General features: G+C 37.0%; 2 protein-coding genes across 2 annotated transcripts; both read left to right on the top strand.

Moving 5' to 3' along the window:
* Positions 1-3,429: 3,429 nt before the first annotated feature.
* Positions 3,430-4,368, top strand: LOC146406244 (olfactory receptor 5L1-like). The gene has a single exon (XM_085003125.1). The coding sequence runs from the start codon at positions 3,430-3,432 to the stop codon at positions 4,366-4,368; it is 939 nt and encodes a 312-aa protein (XP_084859251.1).
* A 7,834-nt stretch (positions 4,369-12,202) lies between these two features.
* On the top strand, positions 12,203-13,156 carry LOC110258263 (olfactory receptor 5L1-like). Its single transcript, XM_021081444.2, has one exon. It carries the CDS (start codon positions 12,203-12,205, stop codon positions 13,154-13,156), a length of 954 nt encoding a protein of 317 aa, XP_020937103.2.
* Positions 13,157-15,940: the final 2,784 nt, after the last annotated feature.

The following is a 15,940-nucleotide window of genomic DNA, read 5'->3' as shown; positions in this document are numbered from 1 at the left end:
CCAGAAAGACAAAGACAAGTACCATATGATATCACTTATAACTGGAATCTAATATCCAGCACAAATGAACATCTCCTCAGAAAAGAAAATCATGGACTTGGAGAAGAGACTTGTGGCTGCCTGATGGGAGGGGGAGGGAGTGGGAGGGATCGGGAGCTTGGGCTTATCAGACACAACCTAGAATAGATTTACAAGGAGATCCTGCTGAATAGCATTGAGAACTTTGTCCAGATACGTATATATCAACAGAACAAAGGGTGGGGGAAAAATGTATACATGTAAGGATAACTTGATCCTCTTGGTATACACTGGGAAAAAATGAAAGAAAAGGAAGGAAGGAAGGAAGGAAGAAAGAAGGAAAAAAAGAAAGAAAGAAAGAAAGAATGAAAGAAAGAAAGAAAGAAAGAAAGAAAGAAAGAAAGAAAGAAAGAAAGAAAGAAAGAAAGAGAGAGAGAAAGAGAGAGAGGGAGGGAGGGAGGGAGGGAGGAAGGAAGGAAGGGAGAGAGGGAGGAAGGAAGGGAGAGAGGGAGGAAGGAAGGAAAAGAAAGAAGGAAGCAAGAGACAGACAGTAAGAAAGAAAGAAAGAAAGAAAGAAAGAAAGAAAGAAAGAAAGAAAGAAAGAAAGAAAAAGAAAGAAAGAAATTAAGAAAGAAGGAAAGAAAGAAAGAGAAAGAAAGAAAGAAAGAAAGAAAGAAAGAAAGAAAGAAAGAAAGAAAGAAAGAAGGAAAGAAGGAAAGAAAGAAAGAAAGAAAGAAAGAAAAAGAAAGAAAGAGAGAAAGAAAGAAATTTATTATTCCCATCCCTTTCTGGTGTTCGGCACTACTCTGCTGTGCCTTCAGACCCTCAGCCCACCAGGAGGGAGCCTGTTGAGTAATAGACAGGCAAAAGTAATAAGACGTATTCTATTTCATGATGGTAACATGATCCCTGGTTCACTGAGGGATGTTAGGATGCAGTATACAATGCTCTAATATTCTTCATGACCTCTGAAGGGGAGCATGTCTTATTAGAATGATATGTACCAACTTGGGATAGTTACTCTCATCAAAGTCATTAATTATTTGAGTCCCAAGATATCATTGTTTTGGTCATGTCTTGTGAATGTCCCACAGAGATCAATGATTGATTTTGGAAATAGGAATATGGTCTCCAGGGACACACATGCATAAAAGGACAAAGCCTGTAATGTTTACCTATCCTAGCATCTTTAGAAACAGGAAGCAATCTTTATGCCACAGGTTGGTTGGTAGGACTACACTCTGATTGTTTGGGGAACTTGAGAGCAGTTGTATTGATGTGTGTTTAAGAATCTGTATCTAGTCCTCTTTTAATCAGAAAGTGAAGAACTGCAAGGATTTGGCACTCCTATAAAAATAAGTTTCCCTTTTTGTCCTAAGAAACCATCTCAATGGGAAATGGTAGCAATTTAATTGGCAGAAGGGAATATCGTATAACAACTCTTGGTGTAACAGGGAAGAGTGATTTCAATCTCCTTCCCTCTTCCTCCTCTCTCGATTTAACTCTATCCATGGCACCTGGCAAAGACAGCATGGAGATTGTCCTAACAGTCATTCTAGTGCTGAGAGTGAGAATGAGCGGTCTCCAGGACTGTTCATGAAGGGACATAGACATGGTAACCAACTCTGAAACAGATAGGAAAGGAATTACTTGGACCTTGTGCCAAAGGGACATTGAGATGTCTTTCCACAGAAAGTGTCTAGATAATGACATTTTTGGAACTGAGTTCTAATTCCTCTTCCACCAGGAATATCTGGCTCCTCTAAAGCATGTATAACTAACAAGGATCAGGAGAGAAAGATAGGAAATAAGCATGTTTGTACCCCTGTTGCTATTTTCTAGATATCAAAGTCCATTCCTAAAAAATCCCACCATCCTTTCCCATACCACCCCATAATGCTTATATTTTGTGAGAAATCAGACATTTCCATCTCATTTTTTTAAGTTATCTGGAATAAAATATTTATGGTTCAATATTTTGTGAGTATTAAATATGTACAGAAATATAACATCCTATCTATTCAATCTGTTTTACTATCTTTTAACTTGATATCTTTCATAATCTTTTTTCAAGGAATTAAAAGTTCTTAAAAAAGCTGCAGAATTTTCCATAATATATATGTGTCATAGCTTTGACCACTTCTCTGGTGTTTACTGTTTGTTTCTAAATTTAAAAAAAAACACTGCAATGCAGCAGCAAGCATTTATATAAATTTTATAGTCACCTCTTTGTTCGGGTTCTTCAAATAAGTAAAAGCAGTGATTTATTCATTAAATATGTCTTCATAAGGCTTTAGAGTTAGTTACAGAAATTTTGTATCTGAGTACCAACATACTGAATGAGAACAGACATTCTATAGCATAATTAACAAAATATCTATGCAAATTTTGTAGAAAAATGCTAATATTTTATAAAGACTAATTTTCTATCTAAAACATATTGATAAAAAATTAACACTCATGGTTTAATGACCTAAAATAAGGATGTTTCTCATCATTTCAGTGGGAATAAAGAAAGTTAGTATGAGTTATTTTAAAAATTATTTCTTGGAGCAACAAGTTACTACTATATAGCACAGGAAGATATATCCAGTCTCCTGGGATGGACCATGATGGAAAATAATATAAAAAGTAGTATATAATATATATATATGTCATATATATGTATGACTGAGTCATTTTGCTGTAGAGACGAAATTGGCACATTGTAAGTCAAGTGTGTATATATATATATTTATATTTATATTTAACATTTTTTTTCTTTTTAGAGCCACACCCATGGCATATGGAAGTTCGCAGGCTATGGATCAAATGGCAGCCACAGCCACAGCAACACGGGATCTGAACCATGTCTGTGAACTACACCACAGCTCATGGTAATGCCAGATTCCCAGTCCACTGAGTGAGGCCAGGGATTGAACCACCATCCTCCTGGATACTAGTCAGATTCGTTTCCACTGAGCCACAATAAGACCCCCAATCAACTATATTTTAATAAAAAAGTAAAAAATATTTCTTAGGATCTCAATATTTTCAGTTGTGTTTAATGAGTCTTCCATTAAAAAGAAATTTGAATTTCATAAAAAATATGGCAAATTAAATTACATTGGATGTCTTGCAGTTGATTCAATTCCAAACTTTAAATTGTGTAGAGCAGATTAAGTAATTATACAGGCTCTTATGAATATCAAACTTTTTCTGAGATTTGTAAATAAAACTATGAGCTCTATGCATTTGTGTGATATAAAATCTGAACTTTTCCTAAACTTCACACTGGTCTATTTATTTGCTAAAAAAAATGCTAATCTTATTTATTCTTATGTGTGTTTTAGGAGAGAGAAAACTAGACTGGGATGATATAATGAAAAATAACTACTAAAATGTTTCTCCAGCGCCAATAGTATGGGGTCCATGGGCGAGGAAAACTGCACCTCCGTCACAGAGTTCATTCTCCTGGGATTCTCAGATGTCCCTGAGTTGAGAGTCTTCCTCGTCCTGGTGTTTCTTGTCATCTACGGAGTCACCGTCTTGGGTAACCTAGGCATGGTTGGGCTGATTCAGGTCAGCCCTCGACTCCACACCCCCATGTACTTTTTCCTCAGCCACTTGTCCTTTGTGGATTTCTCTTACTCCACGATCATTGTGCCCAAGATACTGGCTAACATCATAAACGAAGACAAAGCCATTTCCTTCCTGGGGTGTGTTGTGCAATTCTACTTGTTTTGCATATGTGGAGTAACTGAGGTCATCCTACTGGCTGTGATGGCCTATGACCGCTTTGTGGCCATCTGTAACCCTCTCTTGTACAAGGTCACCATGTCCCGAAATGTCTGTGTGGAGCTAGTGTCTTGTTGCTACCTGTGTGGGACTGTGTGTTCTCTGATTCACCTGTGTTTAGCTCTGAAGATCCCATCCTACAGATCAAATGTGATCAACCACTTCTTTTGTGATCTGCCTCCTCTCTTATCTCTTGCTTGCTCTGATGTCACTATGAATCAATTGCTGCTGTACATTGTGGCCACGTTCAATGAGATCCTGTCCAGTGTGATCATCCTCACCTCCTACTTGTTCATTCTCATCACCATCCTGAGGATGCGCTCTGTGGAAGGAAGGTCCAAAGCCTTCTCCACCTGTGCCTCCCACCTCACAACCATAGCTGTCTTACAGGGAACAATCCTTTTCATGTATTGCCGACCCAATTCTGGAAACAACAGTATGGCCATTGACAAAGTGGCCACGGTGTTCTACACTGTGGTGATTCCCATGTTGAACCCCCTGATCTATAGTCTGAGGAACAAGGACGTGAAAGAAGCTCTCAGAAAAGCAGTGAACTCCAAAGTATTTTCCTAGAGGATATTTTCCTACCAGGACTCAGGTTTCCAAAGTGAGGCTGGAAGAAGCATGAAATGATAGGCTGCCCTGTTGGAAGAGGGAGAAGAGTGAAGGGGTTGGTAGCTGTGGTTGAGTATTTTTGATTCATTTATATTTGTGACTTGTCAATTTACAAGGGAGGCATTGAGAATGATTCAAAATTTGCAGACTACTTTGCTTTTATGCAATCTAAAATGTTTGAAATGCATTTCAGAAATGAATTGTTAAGACATACGCACTTAGTTTGCTGTAAAACTTTCATAAATTTAATGAACTCACATTTTATTTCAGTATCCATTATGAAAACTAATTTATTTCAAAATTTAATTTCTGTCCTTTCACAATTAAAGATAAATCTTCTTCAGCAGATTTCCTTTTTTCATTTCTCTTTAACTGTCCCTCCTTTCTCCCATCCTATCCCCCTCTCCTCAACCTTTTTAACCTTTGGAAATGTGAAAAGAAAGCAGCTAGCAAGGGCATCTGGGGATTCAGTTTTCAAATCCCAGTAGCAGCAGCACAGCCCAAGAAATAGAAGACCAGCCGTGAAAATAGAACATAAAGGAACAGGTGACTTACAATTTATGATGCTAAGAAAGAGATTCTTTTTATCTTTTCATGTCTTCCTTGGATTACATAAATCTCTATAACTGAATATTGAAATATACCTCAGATTTCTTCACACTTAATTTTTGTTATGATGTTTATAGATGCATTTTATTCTTTTTTTTTTTAATTTTTTTACAATGATTTTTATTTTTTCCATTATGGCTGATTAACAGTGTTCTGTCAATTTTCTTTTTTTTTTTTTTTTTTTTTAATTTTATTTTCCCACTGTACAGCAAGGGGGTCAGGTTATCCTTACATGTATACATTACAATTACAGTTTTTCCCCCATCACTTCTTCTGTTGCAACATGAGTATCTAGACATAGTTCTCAATGCTATTCAGCGGGATCTCCTTGTAAATCTATTCTAGGTTGTGACTGATAAGCCCAAGCTCCCGATCCCTCCCACTCCCTCCCCCTCCCATCAGGCAACCACAAGTCTCTTCTCCAAGTCCATGATTTTCTCTTCTGAGGAGATGTTCATTTGTGCTGGATATTAGATTCCAGTTATAAGTGATATCATATGGTATTTGTCTTTGTCTTTCTGGCTCATTTCACTCAGTATGAGATTCTCTAGTTCCATCCATGTTGCTGCAAATGGCATGATGTCATCCTTTTTTATGGCTGAGTAGTATTCCATCGTGTATATATACCACATCTTCCGAATCCAATCCTCTGTCGATGGACATTTGGGTTGTTTCCATGTCCTGGCTATTGTGAATAGTGCTGCAATGAACATGCGGGTGCATGTGTCTCTTGTAAGTAGAGCTTTGTCCGGATAGATGCCCAAGAGTGGGATTGCAGGGTCATATGGAAGGTCTATGTATAGATTTCTAAGGTATCTCCAAACTGTTCTCCATAGTGGCTGTACCAGTTTACATTCCCACCAACAGTGCAGGAGGGTTCCCTTTTCTGCGCATTTTATTCTTTATAAAATTTATAAACGCAGTGTGTCGGACCGCAGCTGTCAACCCCTAAGGCCTACCTATGTAAAATTACATGGTTTTATAGTATGTTAACTATACTGCTTTCCCTACAATTTCTAAAAATTGAAAAGTCTTATATTTCCCTTGGCTGATTGTAACCATAGTAACAAAGATGAGACTTTCTTTGGCAACTTTTCCCAAAGGAATTTTAGTCATCCATAATAAATTCTCTTCACATAAGATAGATTGCAAAGGATGATTCAGAATTTGGAAAGGGGGTGAGGGAGAGGCATAAATTATTGGACCATAGAGAGTAGATAGAGTGCTAAACTTCATTTCATTATTTTATGTCTTGGGTCAAATAAAATGATATTTAAATTACATAAAAGTGTATAAAGAAACATCATCTCAATAGTAATGTTTTAGATATTTAGACTAAGACTTCAGGAACATTCTAATGCTGATTTTTATCCAAGAGTTAGGTTTACTTTTTGTATCAACCTAAACATGAGAGACAAGAGAGAAAAAATAAAAACAGCAGGATGTCTGAAAATGAAGTGTTTTAGTGTTCAATGATTTTTAACTCTTTTCTGTGAGGTTTCTATTCAAACACTTTTCTCACATTTCCACTGGGTGTTGATTTTTTTTGTAATTATTGAAAGATATTTTACATCTTAAAAGCCTTAACCTCTAAGGTTGATATTCATAAAATATCATAATTTGGTATTGTCATTTAGTTTTATGTAATAGGCATGATTTTTGATCTGTAGTTTACATTTTTATATATTTATATTCATTATTTGGTCTTTTGAAGAATCAGTGCAGTGAAAATAAATCTTTATCCATTCTGTGTTTTATCTTAAATTCTTATGACTTTTGAACTTAAATCTTGGTAAGTATTAAGCTTCATTTTTAAACATCTTGCTGTTTTTATTTTTTCTCTACAACATTCATTTTGAAAGATGGGATTTGAACACTTGCCATATCAGTTTACTTTAACTACATTAAATGGTTAGGGTTCAGCATTCTCCCCCCACAGCTATCCAAAACCAGAAATGCTGGCCAAGGTATAAATATTTAAGAAAGATGAATAAATTCTGATGATATAACATATAACAATGTGACTATAATTAACGAGACTGTATTGTTTTCTTGGAACTTACTGAGAGGGTAGAACCTATCTTAAAAAAAAAAAGACCGTACTGAGAGCTGATATATATGTTAATTAGTTTGAAAGTGTGATTCTTTCATGAAATATATGTATATCAGAACATCTTTTGTACAACATAAATATGTACAATTTTGTTTATCAATTTTACTCAAATACAAAAAAGTTATAAAACAATATACTAGAAAAGAGAAACATTTGCTGAGTAACTTTTGTTATCCAAAAATTTTGGAGTCTGTGGAGATGATCATGGAGCATGTGGAGAAGACATTCGATCTTTTGATGAATGTTTCTATAAAATGCTTGTACAACTGCTAGTTGTATTTCTTTAGGTTTTCCAAAACACCAGAATTACATCCAAAAGCAACAATTAATTTTAATTGCTTATTTTGAGGCCTCTGAAAGATGGGACAAGAGATTTTTCTCCAGGGTCCTGAAGGCACAGGGAGGGGAAGACACTTGAGACTTAGCCTGTCCCCCAAACCAGGAAGCTCTCCAGAGGCTGGACAAGGGGCCCTTTTAACAAGTAGTGTTGTCTGAATGTCTGAGAACATATGTATATTTTTACCATGTAAGATATGTAAAAGATACCATAGGTTCAGTCATTTTTCATGAGAAAAATCATTTGGGGGAAATTTTGAGCCTCTGCAAATATTAGGTATCAGTGATAGGAAGTGCATACTTTCTACAGAGCTTTGTAGAGGAGGCCTGGCTTACCCGAGGTCTACATAGTTGTGTCCTGAACAAGTGTTTCCTGGAGTGGGGAACCAGAAGGGCCCTGAGAGTTTTCAGGTATATGTGTCTCTGCTTATATGAACTTTTAGAAGACATGTACATGGGAGAATAAGCTGGTTTTTATACAAGATTGAATCAAAAAGAATTTATATGACTCTTTTGGAGAAATAGGAATAACAGATCAGCTCTAAATAAGATTTTAGAGCATGGGTGAAAGAAGCTGATTCACAGGAGCAAAAAGAAAATAAAATGGGAAGAAATTATATGGATAAAGATTTTAGAAACCTGAGTTCCCATCGTGGCACAGCAGAAACAAATCCAACTAGGAAACATGAGGTAGTGGGCTCGATCCCTGGCCTCACTCAGTGGGTTAAGGATCCAGAATTGCCATGAGCTGTGGTGTAGGTTGCAGATGTGGCTCGGATCTGGTGTTGCTGCAGCTGAGGTGTAGGCTACAGCTCCGATTAGACACCTAGCCTGGGAACCTCCATATGCCACCGGTGCAGCCCCAAAAGGACCAAAAAAAAAAAAAAAAAGGAAAGAAAAAGGATTTTAGAAGCCATTCTTCTCTGGTTTAATGATAATACAAAATGTTTAATCTATATAATAATATCATTTAGGATGAGGGACTACATATTTAATTTGCACATTAGTCAAACAGAAGAACATGAGGGAGTTCCTGTTGTAACTCAGTGGGTTAAGAACCTGACTAGTACCATGAGAATGAGGGTTTGATCCCTGGCCTTGTTCAGTGGGATAAGGATCCTGTGTTGTCTCAACGTGCAGTGTGTAGGTCACAGATGAAACTTGGGCCTGCATTGCTGTGGTAGTGGTGTAGGCCTGCAGTTGCCTCTCTGATTTGACCCCTAACCTAAGAATTTCCATATGTCTCAGGGGCAGCCCTAAAAAGACAATAAAACCAAAAACAAAAACATAAGAATCTGAAATCTGCTAGATTCAAGACAATAAGGCAGTAGTTCCCAACCTCAGTAGATTATGTACCTCGCTTCCCATCACAAAGGGACATTTGACAATATCTGGAGATATTTTTGATGTCTCGCAAAGGAGGGACACAGTTGAGGGTGATACTATCATCTCCTGGACAGAGGCCAGAGATGCTGCTATACATACCAGGCACAGGGTAGTTCCCCATAAAAAGAATAGTACAGCATGAAATATCAATAGTGCCAAGGTTGAAGAACTCTGAAAAAAATCACTGATAAAGAATTTTATAATAATGGGAATTGACTTGGAGAGATTGCCTTCTGATTGATTCTTAAATCCTAGTATATCTGAATGATTTATGTTAGGAACTATCTCACTGTTTTATGTTTTATGGGACCTCTAACTTTTAGTGCTGAAACATCTAGAATCGGCTAGGTCTAAAGTTGTAGGAATAGAGATGATCTTGTCATAAATGTTTATCTTAGAAAAAAATATTTATCATACAGGGGTATGTTTGAGGGATTTCTTTGTTTGTGTGACTTACAGCACTAAATTGAGGACAGTTCCAGGTGAACTGGGTGTGCTGATCACCACAATATTCTGAATTATTCCCATTATTAATATGTTACCCATTTGCCACATACTTTTTTTCAAAACATCCTGAAGAGCAAAGTTTCATGATTTCTACCTCATTTTGGTATTTGAGAGCACTCTGGTATGACTTCAGACCCTATTGCCTCTAGGAAGGAGTTTTGAGTACAGACTTACTCCAAACTCAATAAGTTAATCAGATGTATTCATATATTTCATAATTGTAACATAATCCCTGCATCACAGAATGACTTTTGGATGCAATGTACAATGCTCTACAAGCCATTATGACCTCTGAAATGAATTATGTCCTATTATAACAACACACTTGGGATGATTTTCCCCTGCTTTCATTTTATGAAAGTTAAAGGAGTCCCAAGGTGATTTTTTTTGACATCTTGTCCCACAGAGATCAATGATTCTTGGAAGCTTAATGAATATGGTTTCCAGGAATGCATGCACATAAAAACCTAAAGCCTCTAACATTGTCCATCATAGCATTTTCAGAAACAGGGGAAGCAATGCCTATACTACGGGTTGGTTGAACTGCATTCTATTTTGGGTGAATGGATTGAATATTATCTTGGGTCTAAAAGTTTGTTGGTGTTTCTCATGATGGAAATTCACTATCACCATGTATCAGAGGAAAGGAATTTTTTAAAAAGGCAGTGATAGTAGACTTAATTTTAGAAGTCTATATTTAGCCCTCTCTTAATTAGAGAGTGTCAGGAAATGCCAAGGTTGAAGCACTCCTTTATGAAATATTTTCCATTATTGTACTGAGAGATAATCTCTGTTGGGAATGGGAACAATTTAATCTGCAGAACTAAATATCTTCTAAGAGCTATCAGTGTAAGAGGGTGAAGAGTTGAAAAAAATAGGGAAGAGTGCTTGATTTCTCTCTCCTTTCCTCTTCCTTCTCTCTCACTCTAACTCCATCGATGGAACCTGATGAAGACCTCATGGAGATTGTCCTAGCCATCACTCTGATGCTGAGGGTGGGAATGAAGGGTCCCCAGGACTGTTACAAAAGGACACAGACATGAGAACCACCTCTGAAGCAGACAGCAGAGGAATTACTTTGACCTTGTGCCAAAAGGACTTTGAGGTGCATCTCCATAGCAGGTTTCTCACCCTCGGGATTACTAACCTTTGGGACCAGATCATATTTTGGTGTTTGCATGTGTTGTAGTATGTGTGCAGAGAGGGGTCGGGGAGGCGATGCTCTCCTGTGCCTTGTAGAGTTGTAGAGTGTATGGCATTGTTACCAAGGGTCAGGAGAGAGAATAAAAGAGTAAGTTATTATCTTTTGTTGGCATTTTCAACATGTCAAAGGCTTTCGGTATATTCCTTCTCTATTAAAAAAAATTACAGCACCACACAACACAAGTTTTGTGAGAATTCAGGCCAGTCGTTTCATTGCTTTTTTAAAAAAGTAATTGGAATAGAATGTCATGGGTGTTTTGAGAGTTAATTATACAATGTGATTTATGTATACACATACAATATTCTATTTTTCAACACAGCTTTCTATTTTTTGACTTGCCATTTTATTATAGTCTTTCAAATCATTAAAATTTCTTCAGAAAGCTGCATAATATTCCATATATATATATATATATATATATATGCACTGTAACTTGGACCATTTCCCTATACTTTTACACATTATTTTTAAGTTTTGCTATTATAAATAATGCTGAGATGATGCAGCAAGCATTTCTATTAATTACATATTCATGTATTTTAGTTCTTCAAATAGATTTAAGGCAATGAATTCCTTTGTAAAGTAAGATGCAAGAGTCACAGTTTAAGAAAGTTTGAAAATAGTACCAATTCTCTGAATAATGACAGACCTTGTATAGCCTAATTAGCAAATCGCTAAATTCATTTTTTGAGAAAATGCTGATATAGTATAAAAACTACTTTCCCAATTAAAAATATTGCAAAAATGAACACTCGCGAATTATCAATAGTAACAGGCATGTTTCACATAATTTCAGTGGGAAAAAAGTGCTATTTTTATTTATTTATTTATTTATTTATTGTCTTTTTTCCTTTTCTAGGGCCAATTCCTCGGCCCTAGGAGCTAATCAGAGCCATAGCCACCGGCCTATGCCAGAGCCACAACAACGCAGGATCCAAGCCATGTCTGCAACCAACACCACGGCTCGCCACAATACTGGATCCTTAACCCACTGAGTAAGGCCAGGGATCGAACCTGAAAGCTCATGGTTCCTAGTCAGATTCATTAACTTCTGCATCACGACAGGAACTCCACTTTTTATTTTTTTATATAATGATTTTTATTTTTTTCCATTATAGCTGGTTTACAGTGTTCTGTCAGTTTTATACTGTACAGCATGGTGTCCCATTTAAGCATATTTTTTCTCACATTATCATGCTCCATCATAAGTGCAATGTGCTATATTTAGTTAAATTATTTCTAGGAGCAGTAATATTTCCAATATTAAAAAATCTGCCAATAAAAAGGAATTTGAATGTCCAAAAACAAAATGGCTAATTAAATAATATTGATGTCTTTCTAATAATTCAGTTACAAGCTCTTAATTCTGTAGAACTGATTTAAAGAATCACATTATGGATGTGAATGCATTTGTGTGATTTGTGAATTAAAGTATGAGCTCTATGCATTTGTGTGCTACACTATCTGAATTTTTTTCCTGAACTTCCAACAGCAATGTTCTATTTCTCTGCTGAAGAAGCTTAACTATTTGATTTTTTCTAATGTCTTATTTAGGATGGAGTCAAAAACTGAATTTGTGATGCTATAATGAAAAATAACTACTAAAATGTTTCTCCAGCGCCAATAGTATGGGGTCCATGGGCGAGGAAAACTGCACCTCCGTCACAGAGTTCATTCTCCTGGGATTCTCAGATGTCCCTGAGTTGAGAGTCTTCCTCGTCCTGGTGTTTCTTGTCATCTACGGAGTCACCGTCTTGGGTAACCTAGGCATGGTTGGGCTGATTCAGGTCAGCCCTCGACTCCACACCCCCATGTACTTTTTCCTCAGCCACTTGTCCTTTGTGGATTTCTCTTACTCCACGATCATTGTGCCCAAGATACTGGCTAACATCATAAACGAAGACAAAGCCATTTCCTTCCTGGGGTGTGTTGTGCAATTCTACTTGTTTTGCATATGTGGAGTAACTGAGGTCATCCTACTGGCTGTGATGGCCTATGACCGCTTTGTGGCCATCTGTAACCCTCTCTTGTACAAGGTCACCATGTCCCGAAATGTCTGTGTGGAGCTAGTGTCTTGTTGCTACCTGTGTGGGACTGTGTGTTCTCTGATTCACCTGTGTTTAGCTCTGAAGATCCCATCCTACAGATCAAATGTGATCAACCACTTCTTTTGTGATCTGCCTCCTCTCTTATCTCTTGCTTGCTCTGATGTCACTATGAATCAATTGCTACTGTACATTGTGGCTATGTTCAATGAGATCCTGTCCAGTGTGATCATCCTCATCTCCTACTTGTTCATTCTCATCACCATCCTGAGGATGCGCTCTGTGGAAGGAAGGTCCAAAGCCTTCTCCACCTGTGCCTCCCACCTCACAACCATAGCTGTCTTACAGGGAACAATCCTTTTCATGTATTGCCGACCCAATTCTGGAAACAACAGTATGGCCACTGACAAAGTGGCCACGGTGTTCTACACTGTGGTGATTCCCATGTTGAACCCCCTGATCTATAGTCTGAGGAACAAGAACGTGAAAGAAACTCTCAGAAAAGTGGTGAAGTCAAAAAGATTTTCCCAGAGAACAATATCATAGTGGGTACTCAGGTTTCCAAAGTGAGACTGGGTGGAATTGTGTAATGACAGGTTGCAGTGCTGGGGGTGGGGAACAGTCAAGAAGCGAGGAGCAATAGTGATGTTTTCTCATTCACTGCTCTTTGTGCCTTGTCAGTTTACATGCTTAAGATTGAGCATATTTCAATATTTGAAGCCCATTTTTTTCCTTTATTTAATCTAAAATGTGTTAAATGGGTCTGGGGAATGGATGTTAAGACTTGCTGTAAAGCGTTCATAGGTTTAATGAGGCACTCACATATTATTTCAGTATCTATTATGGAAATGTAAGTTTATTTCCAAATTGGATACTTGTTATTTTTCAATGGAAGACTCACCTTGTTCATTTAAGCTCAGAACAAGATTCCCACAAGTGTATATATTCTTTTATTTCTTACTTCCTTTATTATTTTTTATTGTTGCCATTGCTGTGTCAAGTATTTTTGAGACTTTATATATCATCACATCTGAAAAATTTAGACATTAATGATAACTCATTCATGGAAATCTTAAGAAAGTTATATAATTTTAGGTCATGTGCAAATAGGCTAGAACAATCCCCAGATCATAATAGCTCTCTTTCTCCATCTCTTGTGTCTGTGTTTCTTTCTCTTTGTCTCTCTCTGTGTCAGTGTGTGTTTGTATGCAAAAGCATATGTCTTTTTATTGAACTTCAAATATATTTTGTGTTTTTATTAATCTAAATTCAGTGTTTGTGGCAACTATGCATTAAGTATATTTCAGCCGTTTTTTTTTTCCCCAAAATAAATTATTCACCTCATGTCTCTTTATCACATTTTGTTAACTCTGGCAATATTTCAAATTTATTCATTATTCTGTTATTATTGCGATTGGTAATTAATGGTGATTGATTTACTATACCAAAAAAAAAATGCTATGGTCTGGAACCCAGATTCCAGTATCTCCTAGGTAGTATGCCTCTGTGTGTGTGTGTGTGTGTGTGTGTGTGTGTGTGTGTGTTCATAATGACTTAATAACTGTTATAATGAGGAGCAGGTAGAAAAAATATAAAGAAACACTTTCTCTGTAACAATATATTTTGAATATGATAAGACTTCAGAAAACATCCTAATATTGATTATATCCAAGAGATCAGCTTATTTTCTGTGTCAACCTGAAATTTGGGACGAGAGAGAGAAAATAAATGAAAAGAGCAAGAGAAATATGAAAATGGAAGCATTTTAATGGCCAATGGTTTGGAATTTTTCTGTGAAGTTTCTGTTCACTTTGTTCAAAGCTCCACTGGGAGTCACTATTTTTCAAAATGATTTACAGGACATTTTGCATTTTAGAAGCATTCACCCCTAGGATAATATTTACAAAAACACTATAATTTTGTAATGTCCTTTAAATTTATGTATCAAGTATGTGTTTAATCTGTAGTTTATATTTTTATGTAATGATGGTCTCTCTCTGTCAATTTAAAATATAAATACAATAAAAGAATTAAACATTTCAATTCAAAAAATACCATGGTAAAGAAATAGGGGATAACTGTTCAGAGTAAAAATAGCCCATATTTTGAAATTTTAGAGTTTCTTTAATGATATAGGCACTCTAAGTGGAATCCAGCAGTGACCTCCCCCCATTCCAAGTACAAAGACCTTCTATGTCCCTTCCCTCGTTTGAAAAGCTGAAATTTTCCAGGCCTCCCTCAGTAACAAATAGTAGGTGTGAGCATTTAATGATCAGGACGATAGTTAGGATGGTAGACTCACAGACTCAGTGGTACAGGTTCCTGGGTTGTTATACAGGTACTATAACTGCCTCCAGAGGGGAAAAAAACCCTATCTTCCTCTTCTTTTTTAGGACCACACCTGTGGCATATAGAATTTCCCAGGCTAAGGGTTAAATTTGAACTGCCACTGAGACCAAGGCCTCAGCCAGAGCAACACTGAGCCTCATCCAAGGAGGAATCCAAGCCTCATCAGTGACCTATATTGCAATGAGTGACCATGTGTGTGGCAATACCAGATCCTTAACCCACTGAGTGATGCTAAGGGTTGAACAGGCATTGTTAGTGGGCTCTTAACCCCATGAACTACAATGAGAACTCCAAAAGCTAATTTCTTGATGACTAGACTGTGGTCATGACATAAGCTTCTCCATCTTGAGCAGTACTCATTCTATGGTACTGAAACTGTTCCAAAACTGGGCTTAAGAGACTGGAATTAACACTCTTGCTTATAATAATCTATGTCTCTTTGGACGTAAAAATAATTCCAGCTTGTTCTGTCTGAAACTGTAAGCTGCCCACTCAAACTGTCAGCAAAGAGATGCTTCAAGCCCATGTTTACATCTTTCGTCCTAAGACCTCAATACCTTTTCTAAGCATGAATCACTTATAGAGGATGGACTTCCCTCCCTAATTCCATAGAAATGGAATGATATTTGATGGGTAGGGGAAGGGCGAACAGATCTTTGTAGAAAATTACCCTACACAGGAAACCCCTTTTGCCTTGTCACTACAGCAAAGCTACATTGCAACTAAGTTTTTTTTTTTTTTTTTTTTCAAATGTCCCTGGTATTTAGAAGTTCCAGGGCCAAATATCAAATCCAGGCCATGGCAGCAACCTAAACCACTGCAGTGACAACATCAAACCCTTAACCTTCTGTGCCACAGGGGAACTCCTGTAACTAAATTTATAACCAGAATCCCCTATGCTCTGCTCAACTCCAGCTCTGGCACTCTTTAAAATCTTTTGATCATGCAACACCTTGCCATTAACATGTTGGCTCTTTCTGT

The sequence above is a fragment of the Sus scrofa genome, chromosome 1 (genome assembly GCF_054392235.1).
Source record: "Sus scrofa isolate SSC_HxYL_T2T_F1_AM1 chromosome 1, Sscrofa_HxYL_maternal_Yorkshire_Landrace_v2.0, whole genome shotgun sequence".
In the NCBI taxonomy this organism is placed as follows: Eukaryota; Metazoa; Chordata; class Mammalia; order Artiodactyla; family Suidae; genus Sus; species Sus scrofa.
This window is presented reverse-complemented; position numbering and strand designations above follow the sequence as displayed.